Source organism: Sarcophilus harrisii, chromosome 1 (assembly GCF_902635505.1).
Source record: "Sarcophilus harrisii chromosome 1, mSarHar1.11, whole genome shotgun sequence".
In the NCBI taxonomy this organism is placed as follows: Eukaryota; Metazoa; Chordata; class Mammalia; order Dasyuromorphia; family Dasyuridae; genus Sarcophilus; species Sarcophilus harrisii.
In genome coordinates this window covers 564,687,256-564,703,437 of record NC_045426.1, presented here as the reverse complement: position 1 = coordinate 564,703,437, position 16,182 = coordinate 564,687,256, and the positions used below count along the sequence as shown (strand labels likewise).

At 35.0% G+C, this 16,182-nt stretch overlaps 1 protein-coding gene across 3 annotated transcripts in view; it reads left to right on the top strand.

The window, feature by feature from the left end:
* The window catches only part of MYLK4 (myosin light chain kinase family member 4), a 199,686-nt gene extending 187,534 nt beyond the window's left edge, over positions 1 to 12,152 (top strand). For all 3 annotated transcript variants that reach the window (XM_031946947.1, XM_023496378.2, XM_031946948.1), the window contains 4 exons: positions 2,630 to 2,782; positions 3,632 to 3,710; positions 6,527 to 6,602; positions 9,627 to 12,152. In XM_031946947.1, coding sequence (XP_031802807.1) covers positions 2,630 to 2,782; positions 3,632 to 3,710; positions 6,527 to 6,559 — 265 coding nt within the window. In that variant the 3' untranslated portion in view covers positions 6,560 to 6,602; positions 9,627 to 12,152. The remainder of the gene's footprint in view (positions 1 to 2,629; positions 2,783 to 3,631; positions 3,711 to 6,526; positions 6,603 to 9,626) is intronic.
* The last annotated feature ends 4,030 nt before the right edge of the window (positions 12,153 to 16,182 follow it).

Sequence of the window (16,182 nt, the reverse complement as noted above, 5' to 3'; positions counted from 1 at the left end):
GGATCTAGGTGAATAAGAGAATTAAATATTTCCTTCTTATATACACTTTCCACAGATAATTTGATACTTCTCTTTTTCTGCAATCACTCTCTCCTGGACTGCAAACTCTACTCAGTTCAGTTAAAAAAATATAGTAATGCAAGAAGCAGCATGGGGCATAGGCAATTAAAAAGCAAGCCTCAGATTCAGGAAGATCTGGATATAAGCATTGCCTCTGCCCTAAACTGGCTATGAGACGCTGGACAAGTTATTTAAGCTTTTATTGCCATGGGCAACTGAGGAGATGATCTCCACTGGTACAGGAAGACCCTCACTAGAAGATCTCTTCACCATGAAATCACAGATCCAGTCCAAAAATGTTCAAGGCAAAGTATTGGTCCAGGGAAAAATAGTCTCTGCTCTCAAGGTGCTTCTCTTTGGGGGAGGGAGAATGAGGAGATAAGAGTGGAGGGTGGATAAAACCACTCTACAGATAAATAAAAATACTAGGTAGTTTGAGGAGGGAGAAAACATGTCTCCTTGTCCCTTTTATTTCAGTAAAGAAAATGTATACATCCTCATTCCCATACTGGGGACCTTCTTTGTCCTCATTCTCTGATCTCATCTCTGTCTCCATGCTTCCCTGGTTTCTTTCAAGTTTCAACTAAAGTCTTCCCACTCCTTAATTTTAGTGCTTTTCTCTCTGAGATCATCCCCAAATTGTGCTGTTTATATCTTCTTTGTACATAATTGCTTGCATGATATCTCCCTCATTAGACTGTGAGATCCTTCAGAGCAAGACCAGAATTTTTGCCTTTCTTTATATCCATGGTGCTTAGTACAGCACCTGGCACATAGTTGGTACTTAATAAATACTAGCTGACTGACTATTTAAAGTAATTTTCCCCAGGGAAGCATGAACAAAGTTAGTTTTTATCAATATTGTCTCACCCTTTCTACTGCATACCTGCTCTGAACTTAGTTGGCAAGGTCTGGATATTTTTTGGGCCTCTTGACACTTTCCTGGCCACTTCTTAATGAAATAATTATTATTTATAAGCCAAATTTATATAAGAGCATGATAGGAAGATTCTAACCAGGGGGTATAACCTGGAATCTATACTCCTTGCTGGTAGGCTACTTTCTTTGTTTATTTGTTTTATAGTCATTTCTGTTTATTCTTTCTAACTTTTGGGGGGCCTTTTCTTATGATTCTGAGCTGTATGGTCATGCAGCTCTAGATAGTATTGGCAGATTCAAATCCTCTTATCAGTGACTGCCTGGTGGGCCCTTAAAAAATTAAAGAGCAGTAAATTTCATTTGGAAGAAAAGTCTACTGGAACAAAGAAAAAATGGAAATAAAGATGACCTTTACAACAGGATGTTAAAATTGCATGTGACAGGCAGGAGCACTGTTGATGAACTGAAATATGCCCCAACCTTTCATTTGCAAAACAAGTTAGTGGTGGGTCAGTCTGCTTGCATGTTCCAGTCACAAGGTTAGATGTTTCAGGGGAACTGAAATTCTGAAGACACCAAAGGGTATTTTCATGGAAGGTGTTTTCCCTTACTTTGTGCCACAGTAATCATCAGATATTTTCTATTTAGGATTTACATCTTGGGAAATACAAACTGTTATTTTTAAAAAGTTACATTCAGTTGATATGTCACCAGTATATTCAATTCACCAATCGTTTATTTATCATTTTAAGGTACAGGAAGCTCTTTCCTCCTACAGTTCCTCTGAAGTTAGGAGTGAGAGCATGATTATCCCCATTTTTAAAATGCTTAATTCAAAGAAGTCAGCTAACTTGTTCAAGGTCATGCCAATCCAAATCCATTCATCCAAAGTTAACAAGCTCTTATTATATGCCAGGTACTGTGCGTGGTGCCGGGGACAAAAAGAGCAAAAAAAGTCTCTGCCCTTGAGGATCTTGGGATAATGATGATGATGATGATGATAAGAGATTATGTGTCAGCAACATGACATAGACCCAAGTTTCATCTCCAAGTATAGAGTTAAATGTTTGCTTTGTATAAAACATTGCACTGGGTGCTGGGTATTAAAGAGAAAAACATAATAGCCTTGACCTCAAAGAGATCACAGTTCCTTTGGCAATACAATATACTTACAATTAAGAGACAAAAGACACAAAGGAAATATCAGACTAAATGTTGTCTAAAATCCTTCTAACCTAACTTTCCACCATTCTTCCAGTCTTCTTACAACATGTACCCCTCAGTCCAATGACTCTGGCGTCATGGCTGTTCCACAAACAAAACACTTCATCTCTTCCTGAATCCAGACCCAGGGCTCTTTCCTGGGTGCATTACCTATCTGTCTGGGGTAGAATGGTTTTATTTTTATCCTTCTCCTCAGGATTTGAAACAAATGTTTAATTACCAGTGAAATGAATTGAATTCAGAGGATCATAGATTTAGCACTGGAAACAGGTTGATTTTGCAGATTGAGAAACTGAGACCTGGACAAAAAAGTGATTTATTTAGAGTCGTATCTAGTGTGTCTGAGGCAGAACTTAAACAAAGATCATCTTGACTTGAAGTCCATCGTTCCATCCATTATACACGATTGTCAAGGGAAATAGCACATCTGTAGGCCTTCTAAAATTTCTCTGTTTTTGTCTTTCAGGCTCAGTGGATTGTCCCCTTTTCTGGGTGATAATGATGCTGAGACACTAAGCAACATTTTAGCTTGTAGGTGGGACTTAGAAGAAGAAGAATTTGAAGACACATCTGAAGAGGGCAAAGAATTCATCTCTAAGCTTCTGATTAAGGATAAGAGGTAATCCTGACAAATTCCATAACTTTGACCTGCATTGGTAGCCAATATACCGTGGAATTCTTGGGAACTCTCAGCCTAATAATTACCAAATTATTTTAGCACAATTTACAATTTTGGTATGGCTTTATAGATAGAACATTATTGGCATCTTTTGCTCCAGTTCTATGTTTGCCAAGAAATACTTTAAGCAAGTACTTAAATGATAAGCCTTCTATATGTTATTATATTAAATAATCATTAGTTCATAATTGAAGAGAACAAAAAAGAATGAAGCTGGATTAAAAGGAGTCAACTTTTAGAGGCATAGGGATGCTAGGGGGCTTGATTTTCCCTGGGTGAGCACTGGGAATAAAAGGAAGTCATGATAACAGCCTCTCAAAGAGGTTATATTTTAGTGGGGATGGGATGGAGCAAGGTGAAATGGGAATTGGATGTTTAGCATAGTTATACAGATAAGAAAATTAAAGGAAAATCAGAGAGCTCTACATTTAAACTATCCAGGGTAGGTATTTTTAATTCCTTCCTAAAAAGTTTTCCAGAATGGAGATTCTTTGTTCCATCTCTTTCTTTAGGATTCATTTATCCCCTCATATCAACATTGAACAGCACTGGTTTTGCCTATGGTTGCCTATTTTGCAGGAAGAGGATAAATATAAGTCAAGTAATAGGAGGAATTATTTGCTATATTAAGAGTAAAGGGACAATATAAATTCATGATATTTCTGTTATTCATTACTATTTTCCAGGGAGTGCTCAGATAGACAATGTCATCTCTCCTTCAGGAGCCTTATAGAATTCCAAGGCTGACCTGCCTTATTTACTTAACAAAACTATTATTTTCTCTTTTAGCTGGAGAATAAGTGCAAGTGAAGCCTTGAAGCATCCTTGGTTGTCAGATCATAATCTTCATCGCAGACTCAGCTCACAGGTTGCCAACTTTTTTTTTTTTGCAATTAAAAAAAAAAAAACTTTTTCTTTACTGTGCTGACCAGATGTTAGAAACACATGCAGCTGTTTTGAAGTTCTTTCCATTGCTTTGTGTCATATTAGCCTTCAGATTCTAAGTTGAATGCAAATAGTTTAAAACTTTTTTGTGTTTTTTTTTTTTAACTTAGGATTCTTGAGCACATGACAGTTTCAGATTTGTGGAACTTTAGAACTATTCTGAATCTTAGACTTCATCTTGTTCATCTCTATCATTTTATTCAGGAGGAAACTGAGACCCAATGTGAATTGTGACCTAAATCATACAGCTAATAAATGGTGGACCCAAGACCAGAAAAAGGGTTTTTCTAATTTATACAGTAGACATTTTCAAAGCCCAACTCTGCCTCTGTTAATTTTGGGAATTAACATACAAAAATGAAACAGAACTTCATTTTTGTCCTCAGGTCACTTAACACTGATTAGGAGGTACAAATTAAAAAGGAAAGAGCCATAGTGATTGGGAGAATGGGATTTTGGTAAGAGACATCACTGGAAAAGAACTTGATGGGGGAAGCCTTTAATCATCCATTCAGTGAATAAGGATTTTCTAAAATACCAATAATGTTTAAAGCACTGTGCTAAGTTCTGAGGATACCAAGAAAGTAAAAAATGTTCTAATGAGGGAGAGAACATTTAAATAATTAGTTACATACAAGATATATGTGGAGTAGGTAGAAGGCATTTAAATTAAGAGGAGAAGGCAGTAGTCATTGAGTGGATAAGGGGAAGGAGGGAGAGTTCTAAGGGGGGCAAAAGGGGGTACATTAAAACATAGAAAACAACGGCATATTTGGGAGAAATGGTGTCTCAAGTTTGGTGATTAGCAGGAAGGACAATTTGGATGGATAATAGTGCAACTTCCACATTTGTTATCAATCATTTCAATTGATCCAGTGTATGATGTGAGGAAGTAAACGAGGAACTTAACAAAGTTAGGAAGACTAGATGACCAAATATGTATAAAATTTTGTCTTGAAGGAGGTATAATTTTAAAGCTACTGAATGATAGTTTTAAAAATTATTGTAACATTTTATTTTTCCTCTCAATTGCATGTGAGTGATTGGTTTTTAAGATATCTATAAGAATATTAAAAGCTGGAAGGACCTTAGAAGTTAAATATCAAAAGAATGCAAATGATCACATGTGGAATTATTACCAATAAGCTACTTCTCTGGAAAATCTTTGATAATAATTTATGCATATGTTTAGGTTATTTTTAATAAAGATGACAAATAGGTAAACTTTTTGCATATAATTTTTTATAGCATACTACATTTCAGAGTCACATAATTAACTGAAAAGTTTAGAGTATTCAACCTCACCCTGCGTTTATTACTTTAAAATTTTTCAATATATAATTTGATTTAGTAGGAAGGAGGGAAATTAGCATTTATTCAGAGCCTACTATGCACCAGACACTATACTTAGTGCCTCATAAATATTATCTCATTTTATCCTTACAGCAACATTGGAAGACAGGTGCTATTATTATCCCCATTTTACAGTTGAGGAAACTAAAACAAATAGCGATTAAGTTACTTATCTATGGTCATATAGCTGGTAAGTGTCTGAGTTTAGATTTGAATTCTGGCCTAGTTTTCTGGCATGCCATTTAGCTAGTAGTATACTTCTATCTAGCAGAGTAAAATGCAATCTTAAAAGATATCTTAAAAAAAAAGTCTTCCAAGAATATATTAAGATCTTATCAAGTTCTTTGATAAATATAAAAATGTCTTTTTACATTTTTTTCAATAACTGAGTATCAAAAAGCAACAATAGCAAAAATAGTAAGCATTTACATAATCCTTTAAGGTTTACAAAGTGCTTTAGAGATCCAATCTCATCCTTACAACAATTCTGTGGTGTGGTTACTATTGTTATTCCTGGTTTTACAGAAGAGGAAACTGAGGTAGATAGGGATAAAGTGATTTGTCCAGGATTACGCAGATAGTGAGTATTTGAACTGTTACCTCTTTAATGCACACAACAGGGAGACATATGCTTGCCAAAGGTATTTGAGCTGGTCGGTAATTCTGTCAAAATACAAATAAATAAAGGATTTCTTAGGTGCTTAGTATTACTTTTGAGTCCCAGAACACAACAGGGCCAGTTCAGATAACATCCTCAATTGTTCAAAAAAGATTAGTTTAACAATCTACAGAGGAAAAACCAAGGGGATGAAGAATGAAAAATGCAGTGACACATTAGTATTTGATATACTAATAGCCCAAGTGATGCACTGGTATCTGCAAAGTATAACATGTTCCAAAAGTTTTATTTGTTTTAATCTTAAAAAAACATTGATAGCTTAAAATTGCACTAAGATTTTTGTGACACTCTAACTATAAAACAAAATAGAACAAAAGAAGCTATAGAAGCATCGTATAATGTTCAATAAACATTAAATACCTACTCTGTGCAGAGCACTGTGCTAGGTATTGTGGAGAAAACATGATTCATAAACTCATGGTTCTTTATTTATTAAGAGGGAAAGACATAGGCAAAATAATACCATCTAAACTCATTAAAGAATTATAGACCAAAATGCCATGTGCCAAAGTACAAGGTCATTTTGATTAAGGAAATAAGGAAAGGCTTTATGGAGGAGGGGATGGCATAAAGCCCTGTAGATTTCAAGAAGGGAGAGATGCCCCACTTCTACTTCATAGCAAATAACTTGAAAATTTGTTCATAACCCAAGTGAGAAGTTAAACCAGAGCTCTAATCTTTTTCAAAATATCTTGTGACTTTCCTAGAAAAAGAAGAACCGAAGTTCTGAAGCTCAGTAACTGGTCACCCAGGACCTTGCTGAAGAGTGTTCCAACATGGAAGGTTTGTCTGGGTCCCTCCAGTTTTCTCCTTTTATATAAGAAGGGATAATATCTGAGAAGAATGTCTCACTTTTATGAAAGTGAGAACTTTCCTGTACTCGTTGAAAAATATCTTTGAATTTGAATTGGATTGAACCAGACCAGTCACCAAATATTTATTTGGCTTTTGCTCTATGCAAGGTACTATTCAGTACCAAGAATAAAAAGACAAAAATGAAAATGTTTTTGATATTTGAAAATTAAAATAGAAAACAGTCCTGTCCCCTAGAAGCTTACATACTAAAGAGCTAGCTTAATTTATCTTGGAAAAGAGAATGCTTAGAAAAGAATCTAAAAAGGAGCTTTTGTGTTGTTTGTTGTTGTTTTTATATACTATGAATTGAATATACAGTTTTTAAAATAACTATCGAGTGAAAGGGTAAAATTGATGTTTAACTGTGTTTTTCCTCTCTCCTTTTATTTTGATTTTTTGAAATAATAAATTTGATTGATGACTTTTACATTTACATCAGACATTTACAAACTTACCTTCTACATAAATGCACTCAATACACTCAATGAACCCTCTCCTAATCAAGACACAGATAAGTAAAAGGAACTAATATGGTGAAGCTCTCTCACAGTTTATGCAAATTTCCATGCTCATAATCCCTGAAACGCTAACAACTTCCCTGAAAGGAGAATACAACAATTCATCACTTATTCTCCAAAGCCAAGATTGCTCATCCCAATTATTCAATGTTGGCTTTTGATTTAGTGTTCTTTTCACCTATTATAGATATATGAATATTGTTCCCCTGGTTCTCCTTCTTCACTCAGTCAATTTATATATTTCTTGAAGTCCTCTTTGATTCTTAAAGCATTAATTATAGCCACAGGCATTAAAGCAAACATTTCTTCAGTCAATCCCCAATCTATGGGTACTTACTCTGTTTCTAGTTTTGTTGGGTTTTTTATTTTATTTTGTTTTGTTTGCTACCACAAGAAATTCTATTATGAATATTTTGCTGTATATGTCTTGATCTTTTATTTAGTAATCAGTGGCTTATGGGCCAAAAAGAAAGTAAAAGAGGATTTGGAATGACTGAATTGGATTGTCTGAAGACATTAAAAATTAGAAAATTAGGAAAGAAAGAGGGGCTTATTTTTATTTTATACAGAGCAGACCAAAGAGACTTTATTTGAATTTTTGCTCTTTTCAGGTTTTGTACACTCTTATTCTCACCCTCATAGTCTAGGACTATATCACACTGGACATGTTCCCTTGTCTTTTTCTTCTCTCACCTTTTATTGCAGAAGCATTTTCTCAGCTGGTTAAAAACCATCCATTCCTAGTTGCCACAAACCCTGAGGGTTCACCACAAACCACGTTCCCACCATAAAGAAGGGTGCTACCTTTGAAGCACTGTGGGAACTAGATCAGTGGGCGAAAGTGAGGTTAGATTCTAAGAAGAGCCAGTTACCAAGGGCTGGTTATGTAGGGAATGGAGAAAGGTGGGGGGAATATGAAAGCCAACTTTCTTGAAATCAAGTTCAACTCCAATGGGACGCCTGCTATGGGGTAGGGTTAAGCATTTGGACTGATTTAAGATGAAGTATTTGAGTTCTATGGTTAGATTTATTTTCAATTTGTTTTTGGAACAAGATATTATTTTGAGGTTTTAATACATTCCTCTTTTACCCTGGTCATTTGTACTAGCCACCCATTTTTCCCGGGTTCCCAAAAATCACACTGTACCATAGAAAATCAACTAAGCCCCCACCACAATCCTGGCAGGAGACATTTTGTACCTTTCTGGTATATTGTGGTTGGGAGCTTTGTTGCTACTGTTAGCACTAAATAGAAATATATAGCAACTTTTCCAAGCCATTAGTTGACCATGAAGAATCAAAGAAGTATATGGCTCAAGATTTAATCTATTTGTGTTTTTTAAAATTATTGGTAGGCTATGTATGTGTGTAAAATAAATACAAACTCAAAGTACTAGTGCTTGAAGCAACTTTGGTTCAGATAAAAGAAAAAAGAGAAAGCTCTATATTACCATTCAACAGTATCAAGATTGTACAACCCTAAGATAATATTGATTTTTAAAATTTGGTGATAGCTATTTCAGTGGAAAAAATAAAAGATTTTTTTAAAGCCAAATGAATATGACTTAAAATCCATGTTGTAAGTTAGAGTTTATAAATTTACTATTTGTTAGAAACAATTTGATGTATAGAAGGAAATACTATGAAAATCAACCTTACAACTTTTCAGTTCTTGTTCTTTTGCCTATCCAGTTTCAGTTCTTGACCCATTTATGAGGATATTGCTCTAGAGCCATAATCATTTTACAAAGGAGATGGTTGAGATCTGGCTTGCTCACTCTTTGATATGACTGCTTAAGCCAGTGGAAATCCTCCCATGCATGATGGCCATGCTGCATTTTGATCCCCAGGGTATGAATAACAAAAAATGAAATTAATGGCCAGCCTGCAAACGTTTGTCCCTTCCCCCAATTCAATTAAATAAAGCGTCTGTTTTGCAAATTTTTTTTTAAAACATTGTAAACAGTGGTATTTGGCAAGAGGTTTCTTGTGGAGCAGCTAGATGATACACTGGATAGAGCTCTGGACTTGGAGTCAGGAAGTTCAAATCTGAATTCAAATCTGGCCTCAGACACTAACTGTGTGAATCTGGGAAAATCACATAATTCTGTTCACCTCAGTTTCCTCAACTGTAAAATGAGATGAAGGAAATGACAAACTACTTTATTATCTTTGTCAAGAAAACCCCAAATGGGATCACAAAGAATAGGATGGCTGAATGACAAATATATATATGTGTGTGTATGTGTGTGTGTGTGTGTATGTGTGTATGTTGTGTGTGTATGTGTGTATCTATGTATATTTATGTACATATCTATTCACACTTATATATGTGTGTGTGTGTTTCCTGGATAGGGGGAGGTATAACCAGGTAATTATTAGTTTTTAAAAGTACTGCTGAATCAATAAGATCCTTATTTTGTTTCCTTTGCAGGAAAACTGCTGTGGTTGCTGCCCTTTTGAGGACATTTTGGAAAAATCAGCAGTTCTGATGTTTTGACCCCAGCAATGACTGGAGGCATTTACCAAATGGAGTTACTCCACCTCTTTAACTGTATTACTGAGCTGTTTTTAAATGAAAAAAACATTTAAGTCAGGAAGCTTCCAGAAGAGGAAACCAACAGCTGTTGTTCCCAAGGAGGTGTAAATACCAGAACCCCACATCCTTTACCTTATGTCTGAGATGGTTATAGTAGTTTACTTTGGGAAGACAATTTTCTCTGCTGTCTTTTGCTTTCTCTATCGATGGAGCTTACTGTAATGTTAGTTGTTGCTCAGTTAGGCAGGTGGACTAGAGATGGAAGTGATGTGAGATTTTCAAACCTGAAATTGTGTTTGAAGTGGAGGAGGAAAACTACTTGTAAGTTTTAAGCTATGAGAATTATATAATGGAGATTTTGTGGCAAAAATTCTTTTGAATATAGTATGTGCAAGAAACTTACTACTTTGGCTTATGTTACATCTGAATTATTATCATGATTATTATAATTCATTCATGATAAAACAGGGAAAAACTTTGTGCACTGGCAGTACACAAGCCAATGAGCTTTAACCAAGACATGATTGTTACTAATTGAAACAGTTGGGGTAAGCAGTCAAAGACAGGATCTCTTAACCCCCTAGATTTCAAACTTTGTTCTAATTTTGTTAGAGTTCTGAAATCATCAATGAATGACTATATCCAAATTCAGCAGCAAGCAGGCAAAGTCTCCTTGGAAAAGGAAGGAGTTGCTTCTAGTCCTAAAGTGATTTGGGGTACTAAGTCCAATGTCTGAATAAACTTTAGTTATGACAGGTCACACACGAAACTGAATTTATAACTTAAAAGTAAGGAAAATCAATAAATTCACTTGTTAACAAATGAGGATTAAGCATTTATTAAGTTCTTCTGTGTACAAGAAAGACAGATTTCCCAGTTAGAAAAGTCTATTCCATGACCTATTAAGCCATTTCATTAGATTGAATAAAGGAAATACCTGTGACTAATAAACTATTTTGCACACAAACTATACTTTTAGGGGGAAAAAAAGCAAAGCTACCACAGTCTTTAAAAAAAAGAAAAACATGAGATATTTTTTAAATGAAAAATGTTTTCCAAATTCTATATCACTTTCCAAATTCTGTAGCAAATGTTAAATTCATTTACTTTCTCCATGTATCTGTTTCCAAATAGTTGTTTTGCTGCGATCACTTACAATAATGTCTTTCTTTTGGGTCACTGTTTTTTCTTTGATATTGAAGGAGACTGTTTTATGAAGAATTTGGTAAATAGAAGTGAAGACTGATCAAATGTTTTTGACATATTCCTCACATTTCCAATGTCCACCTGGCGAATACTTCCAATATGGCTTCAAGAAAGAAATATGTATAAAATGCTTATTCCTATTTTACAGGTTTGTGGGAACTATAGGCAATTGAGATTATGGAATTTGGCCAAGTTCCTATAGGAAGGTATTGGGAAAGCCGGGCATGAAACTGCCTCTTTTCTCAAAAGTTCTTGTAGTCAAACTTCTCTCCTCTTTTTCCTCTGGCCTATTCATTTTTGTTCCAGTCTTGATTTCCCCTCCTGTTTTTATGTCACTATGCTTACAATGTTTAGTTTGGTTTCCTTATGAGAAAAAAAGAGAAAGAAACTGTATGTTTGAAGTCTTACATTACTAGGCTATCTTTAGCTGATGATATGCAGTGGATTTGGAAAGTTATAAGCCAGTGCATGCATGAATAATCACTTATACCACAGGGTCCTGGCATTCATTCAAATGCTAAATAGGACACAAGGGTCTGATTTTAAGCCCCTTATGGAACAGTGTGTTCTACTATGGAGCAAGGAAAATCTACCCTGATATTTTCTTGCCTGGCTGGATGTAGCTCAAATTTTGATCCATTTTATCAGGTCCTTTTCACTAGATTCTAGCATGATTTAAGATGCCCCAGATCAAACTGAGGAGTTCTATTCTTGTGAAATTCATCAGTGATGATCCCAAATGATTCCTGAGTGTGGAGTACTTTGGTGTTTAGAAATGAGTCTATTTTGGAAATGGATTTTGTTTAGATTTTTGTTTTAAGATCCACATTTGCGTGAGAAAGAGACCCAACACTAGCTGAGTGCTTTTAATAGGGATATTTGGAAGTGTTAGTTTTGCAGAGTTAATTATTTCAGTCTAAGTTTATAAAGGTTATATAATTGTTTGGAAGTATATTACACAACTTTGTAGTTCTGTGGGGCTGATCCCACTATAAGTTCTTACTTTTCAATGTTCTCTTGTTTCAGCAGGTCAGGAATATGTGTGGAGAAGAAGGGCTGGAAAGCCGATGAGTCAGGCCAAATATAAGCAAGGACATAAGCCGCACAGTAGATTATATATGAACACAATCATTGTGATCAAGTTTCCAAGGGGATATGATTTTTCTTTGAATAAAAGATTTAACTCTTATTGCTCTTCCTAAGTTTCCCTTGATAATTTTTTGAAATATAATGTCTAGGGTCACTTTTTATTGGAGATGTCAAGTAGTATAATGACTCTTTCATTATCTCACTTTGATCTATTTTCCAGATCAAATGTTTTTCCAATGAAATGTTTCATATTTTCATATATATATATATATATATATATATATATATATATATATAAAATTTCATTATGCTTTTCTATTGGACATCTCTAATAACTTTGGAAGACGGTTAAAGTTGAATCTTGATGGTGCATTCTCAAACATAAGGAAGATGTATCTTGCAATGGAGTTAGGGAAGAGTGTATACATTTATAGTTAAAAGACCCTAAAATTTATCCAGAATCTGTACACAAGAAGATGACTCATAGTCCTATGATTGCTATATAAGTAGTTCTTCATTAGCTTTCCACCTGAGCTAACTTTGTAACCCTGACCTGCTATGCTACTGTATATATTTTCGCATTTATTGTTAATGATTCATTATCTAGCTTGGTGTTGACTTCATTTCCCCCTCCTCAACACTAACAGAAGATAATTCTGCATCTATGTATATGTGTATATAATCCAGCACATTGATGCAAATGTAATTTAGAGAGAATAACGTGTTCATGTGACTACATCTTGTTTATCTTACAAAGATATATTTTTTCTTGTTTTGTTCCCCAAATGTGGGTTCTTACCCAATTCTGTCTTCTCTGTTACAAGGTATTATGGAAATTTTGAGCCTACTGCATCCTAGTTCTTATTACACATTACTCTACCTTTTGTTCTCTTGACCCATCCTTTATTTTCTACCCTTTATGCTTATTTTCTTTGTATTACAATTATATTCCACCTCCCTGCCAAATCTTAGTCACTTGTACTTTTTAATCCCTTCCTGAAATTTATTCTTTTAACTCATGTCCAGATTTATTATAAAAATATCAAGACTTGATAGGAAATTATTTCTCTACAACTGAATTACTTTCTCACCTCCTAGGAACTCCAGTCAGGCTGATAAAGGTGATATGTCTTTATGTTAAGGATTGTACTTTTGCATATACTTTTGTAGCTTGTTTTCTAGAGTAAGAGATATTGTATCTCTCTATAGCTTCTACTTGCGCCTTCTAGTTTGAGCTCAGACTAATGAAATTTGCTTTGGGTGTGTAGTCTTTTGACGGCTGGCTTTACTTTCCATGAAGACTGATAGCTCAATCATTACAAATGAAAGAATAAAAAATAATGTTAAACAACTGAATGCAAATATGCTGTGTAAGCATATTTATATAGCCACAATCACTAACAGCCCCTACAGTGGTGACATCAGAGCTTTCATGTCAACTAGTGGTGTTGTTTTCAGAACTGACATACTGAAAAAGCTATGTAAAGATTGCTTATGTTGCATGTACTTCTAGATTTTAAAAATAGACCGTTAGATCAAAGAGTTTTTTTTTGTGTTGACTTAAAAAATACATAAGTGATTATTATATGTCAAACTAGAACAAAGATATTTTATTTATCTTGTGGTTGATGGATTAGCTGCATTCATTTTAGGGACTCTGATAAGTGGGACATGTTTTAATTAATTACAAATAATGTGAACTCAGAGATATCCATGGCAAAAAGCATTCAGGTAACCAACCCATTAGTGGTAGGATGTTTTCTTGGTTTGGAGATCCCTACTCAAAAAACTTGGAAGGCCAATTCCATTTGCAAAAACCCTAGCCATAATGGAAGTTAAAAGAGAAACTATCAGAATTAGACATTATTCAAAAAGAAAAGAAATTTCCAATGTCTTATTTTCCAGAAAAGATTTATATCGAACAAAAATTTACTTATGCTCAGTTCTGTGTTATCATAAGTGTTCTGTCAAAGGTTTTGGGACTGCTTACTCTAGGCTAAGCTTTTCTTCTTCCAGCTCCCATGGTCACTGCCTCAAGTGGTAGGTCCATTTTGGATTCTACAGATTCAACTTCTTGTAGAATGACATCTAGATCTAGTCATATCTTAAATCAGGATAAACTTTTTCTCAGAATAATGTCTTTAAGTGCATAAAATACACAGAATTGTAAAGGAAACCAATTATATCAAAATATTAACAAAAACTCATGGATTCCAGGTTAAAAAAGCCTGTCTTAGAGGAATGCTTTAGAATTCTTTCTGAGAAAAACCCGGTTAATTTTCCCCATAAAGTTTTTTTCTTTACACACAACTTCAGAAATAGGACTCCCACAAACAATTTAGAATTATGCCTGAAGGGCTCTAAAACTGCTTATTCTTTGATCCAACAACACAACTACTAAATCTATATTCCATAGAGATCATAGAAAAAGGAAAAGGATCTATGTGTACAAAAATGTTTATAACAATTCTCTTTGTGGTAGCAAAGAAGTAGAAATCAAGAGAATGTTCATCAATTGGGGAATGGCTGAACAAACTGTGGCATATAAATGTAATGAAATATTAGTCTTCTATAAGAAATGAGGAGCAGTCGGATTTCAAAAAAACCTGAAAAGACTTAAATGAACTGATGCTGAGTGAAATGAGCAGACTCAGGAGTGTTGTAATGTGGGAGCTATTGGAATACATGGGAGCCACCTGACAATGGCTGCTGGAGATCCAACTCAGACCTGCAGAATGTATCTCCTCTTGTGAAAGTCTGATACAAGGAGACTGAGAAGCAGTTGCTATTCTCTGACCTCTCTGACAGAAATCGTTGCGTTGTCTGACTTCTCTCCTTTTCCATTGGCCTCCAATTTACCTCATTCCCAGTCCACAACACCTGTGTCAGCAAAAGCTGCCCAGAAACTCCTTCAGGGCTCTCGGAGAATTGACCTGTCCCTTAATACAGGAGAACATTGTACACAATAACAGTAAGATTGTGAGGATGATCAACTTTGACAGACTTTGCTCTTCTCAGCAATACGGTGATCTAAGACAATTCCAAAAGACTCATGATAGAAAATGCTGTCCAAATTCAAAGAAAGAACTATGGAGTTTAAATGCAGATCAAAACATACTGTTTTCATTTTTTTTCTTTCTTATGGTTTTTTCTTTTTGTTCTGATTCTCTTTTCACCACATGACTAATGTGGAAATATGCGTAATAGGATTGTACATATATAACTTATATCAGATTGCTTGCTGTCTTGGGAAAAGGGGAGGGAAGAAGGGAGAAAATAAAGGAAATCAAAATCTTATAAAAGTAAATGTTGAAGACTTAATTTTTAAAAACTTTACACACACACATGCACATATACACAAGAAATAGGACTCCACCTAGTTAGGAGTGATAAATGACACAGCTCTGAATGTATCGGCCACAATCAAAGCTCAGAGTCTCTTAGAATGGAATCCATTTGTTCTCAAAGAACATCTATATAGTCTAAGGAGTCATGTCATGGACTCTATACTTGAATGCCTATCTAATAGCTGAAGAGCCCATCAGTTTTCTCACAATAAATTTGGATGACCCTTCCTCAGAGGAAAACTCTTTATTTTTCCTTGGGCTAAAATAAACATTTCATTGGACCCTGGGAAGGCTGATATATTAGAAAGAATGCTCAACTTAAGAGTCAGAGAAATCAGTCCTAGCTCTGACAATTGTGGCTTTAGATAAACCACTTCAATTCCATGGGTATCAGATTTTGCACATGTAAATATATTATCTCTAATGTCCTCTAAGCTCCAAATCCTGTGGAAGGATAGCAGGTTGGTGGAAGCATTGACAATGAACCCCAGTGCTTGTGTATTTTTGAATTTTCTATCTGCTTCTAGTTCTCTGATATCAATAGCTTGGGTTCAAATGGGGGAGGGGGGAGCAACACTCCAGCAGCATCCTCCAGGGTTCATTTTGCAGAGCATCACACAGAGAACCAATAATAGATTTAGAGCTGGAAGGAATCTCAGAAGTCATCTAGTGCAACTCCATCATTTTGTAGAAAAGAAACTGAGGTCTAGAAAAATTCTCACAAATAGGGAGCAGAGAGGATTTGAAGCTAGGTCCTCTGATTCTAATTCTAGCTAAAGACCTTCATTATACACCACTATTCTAAGTAT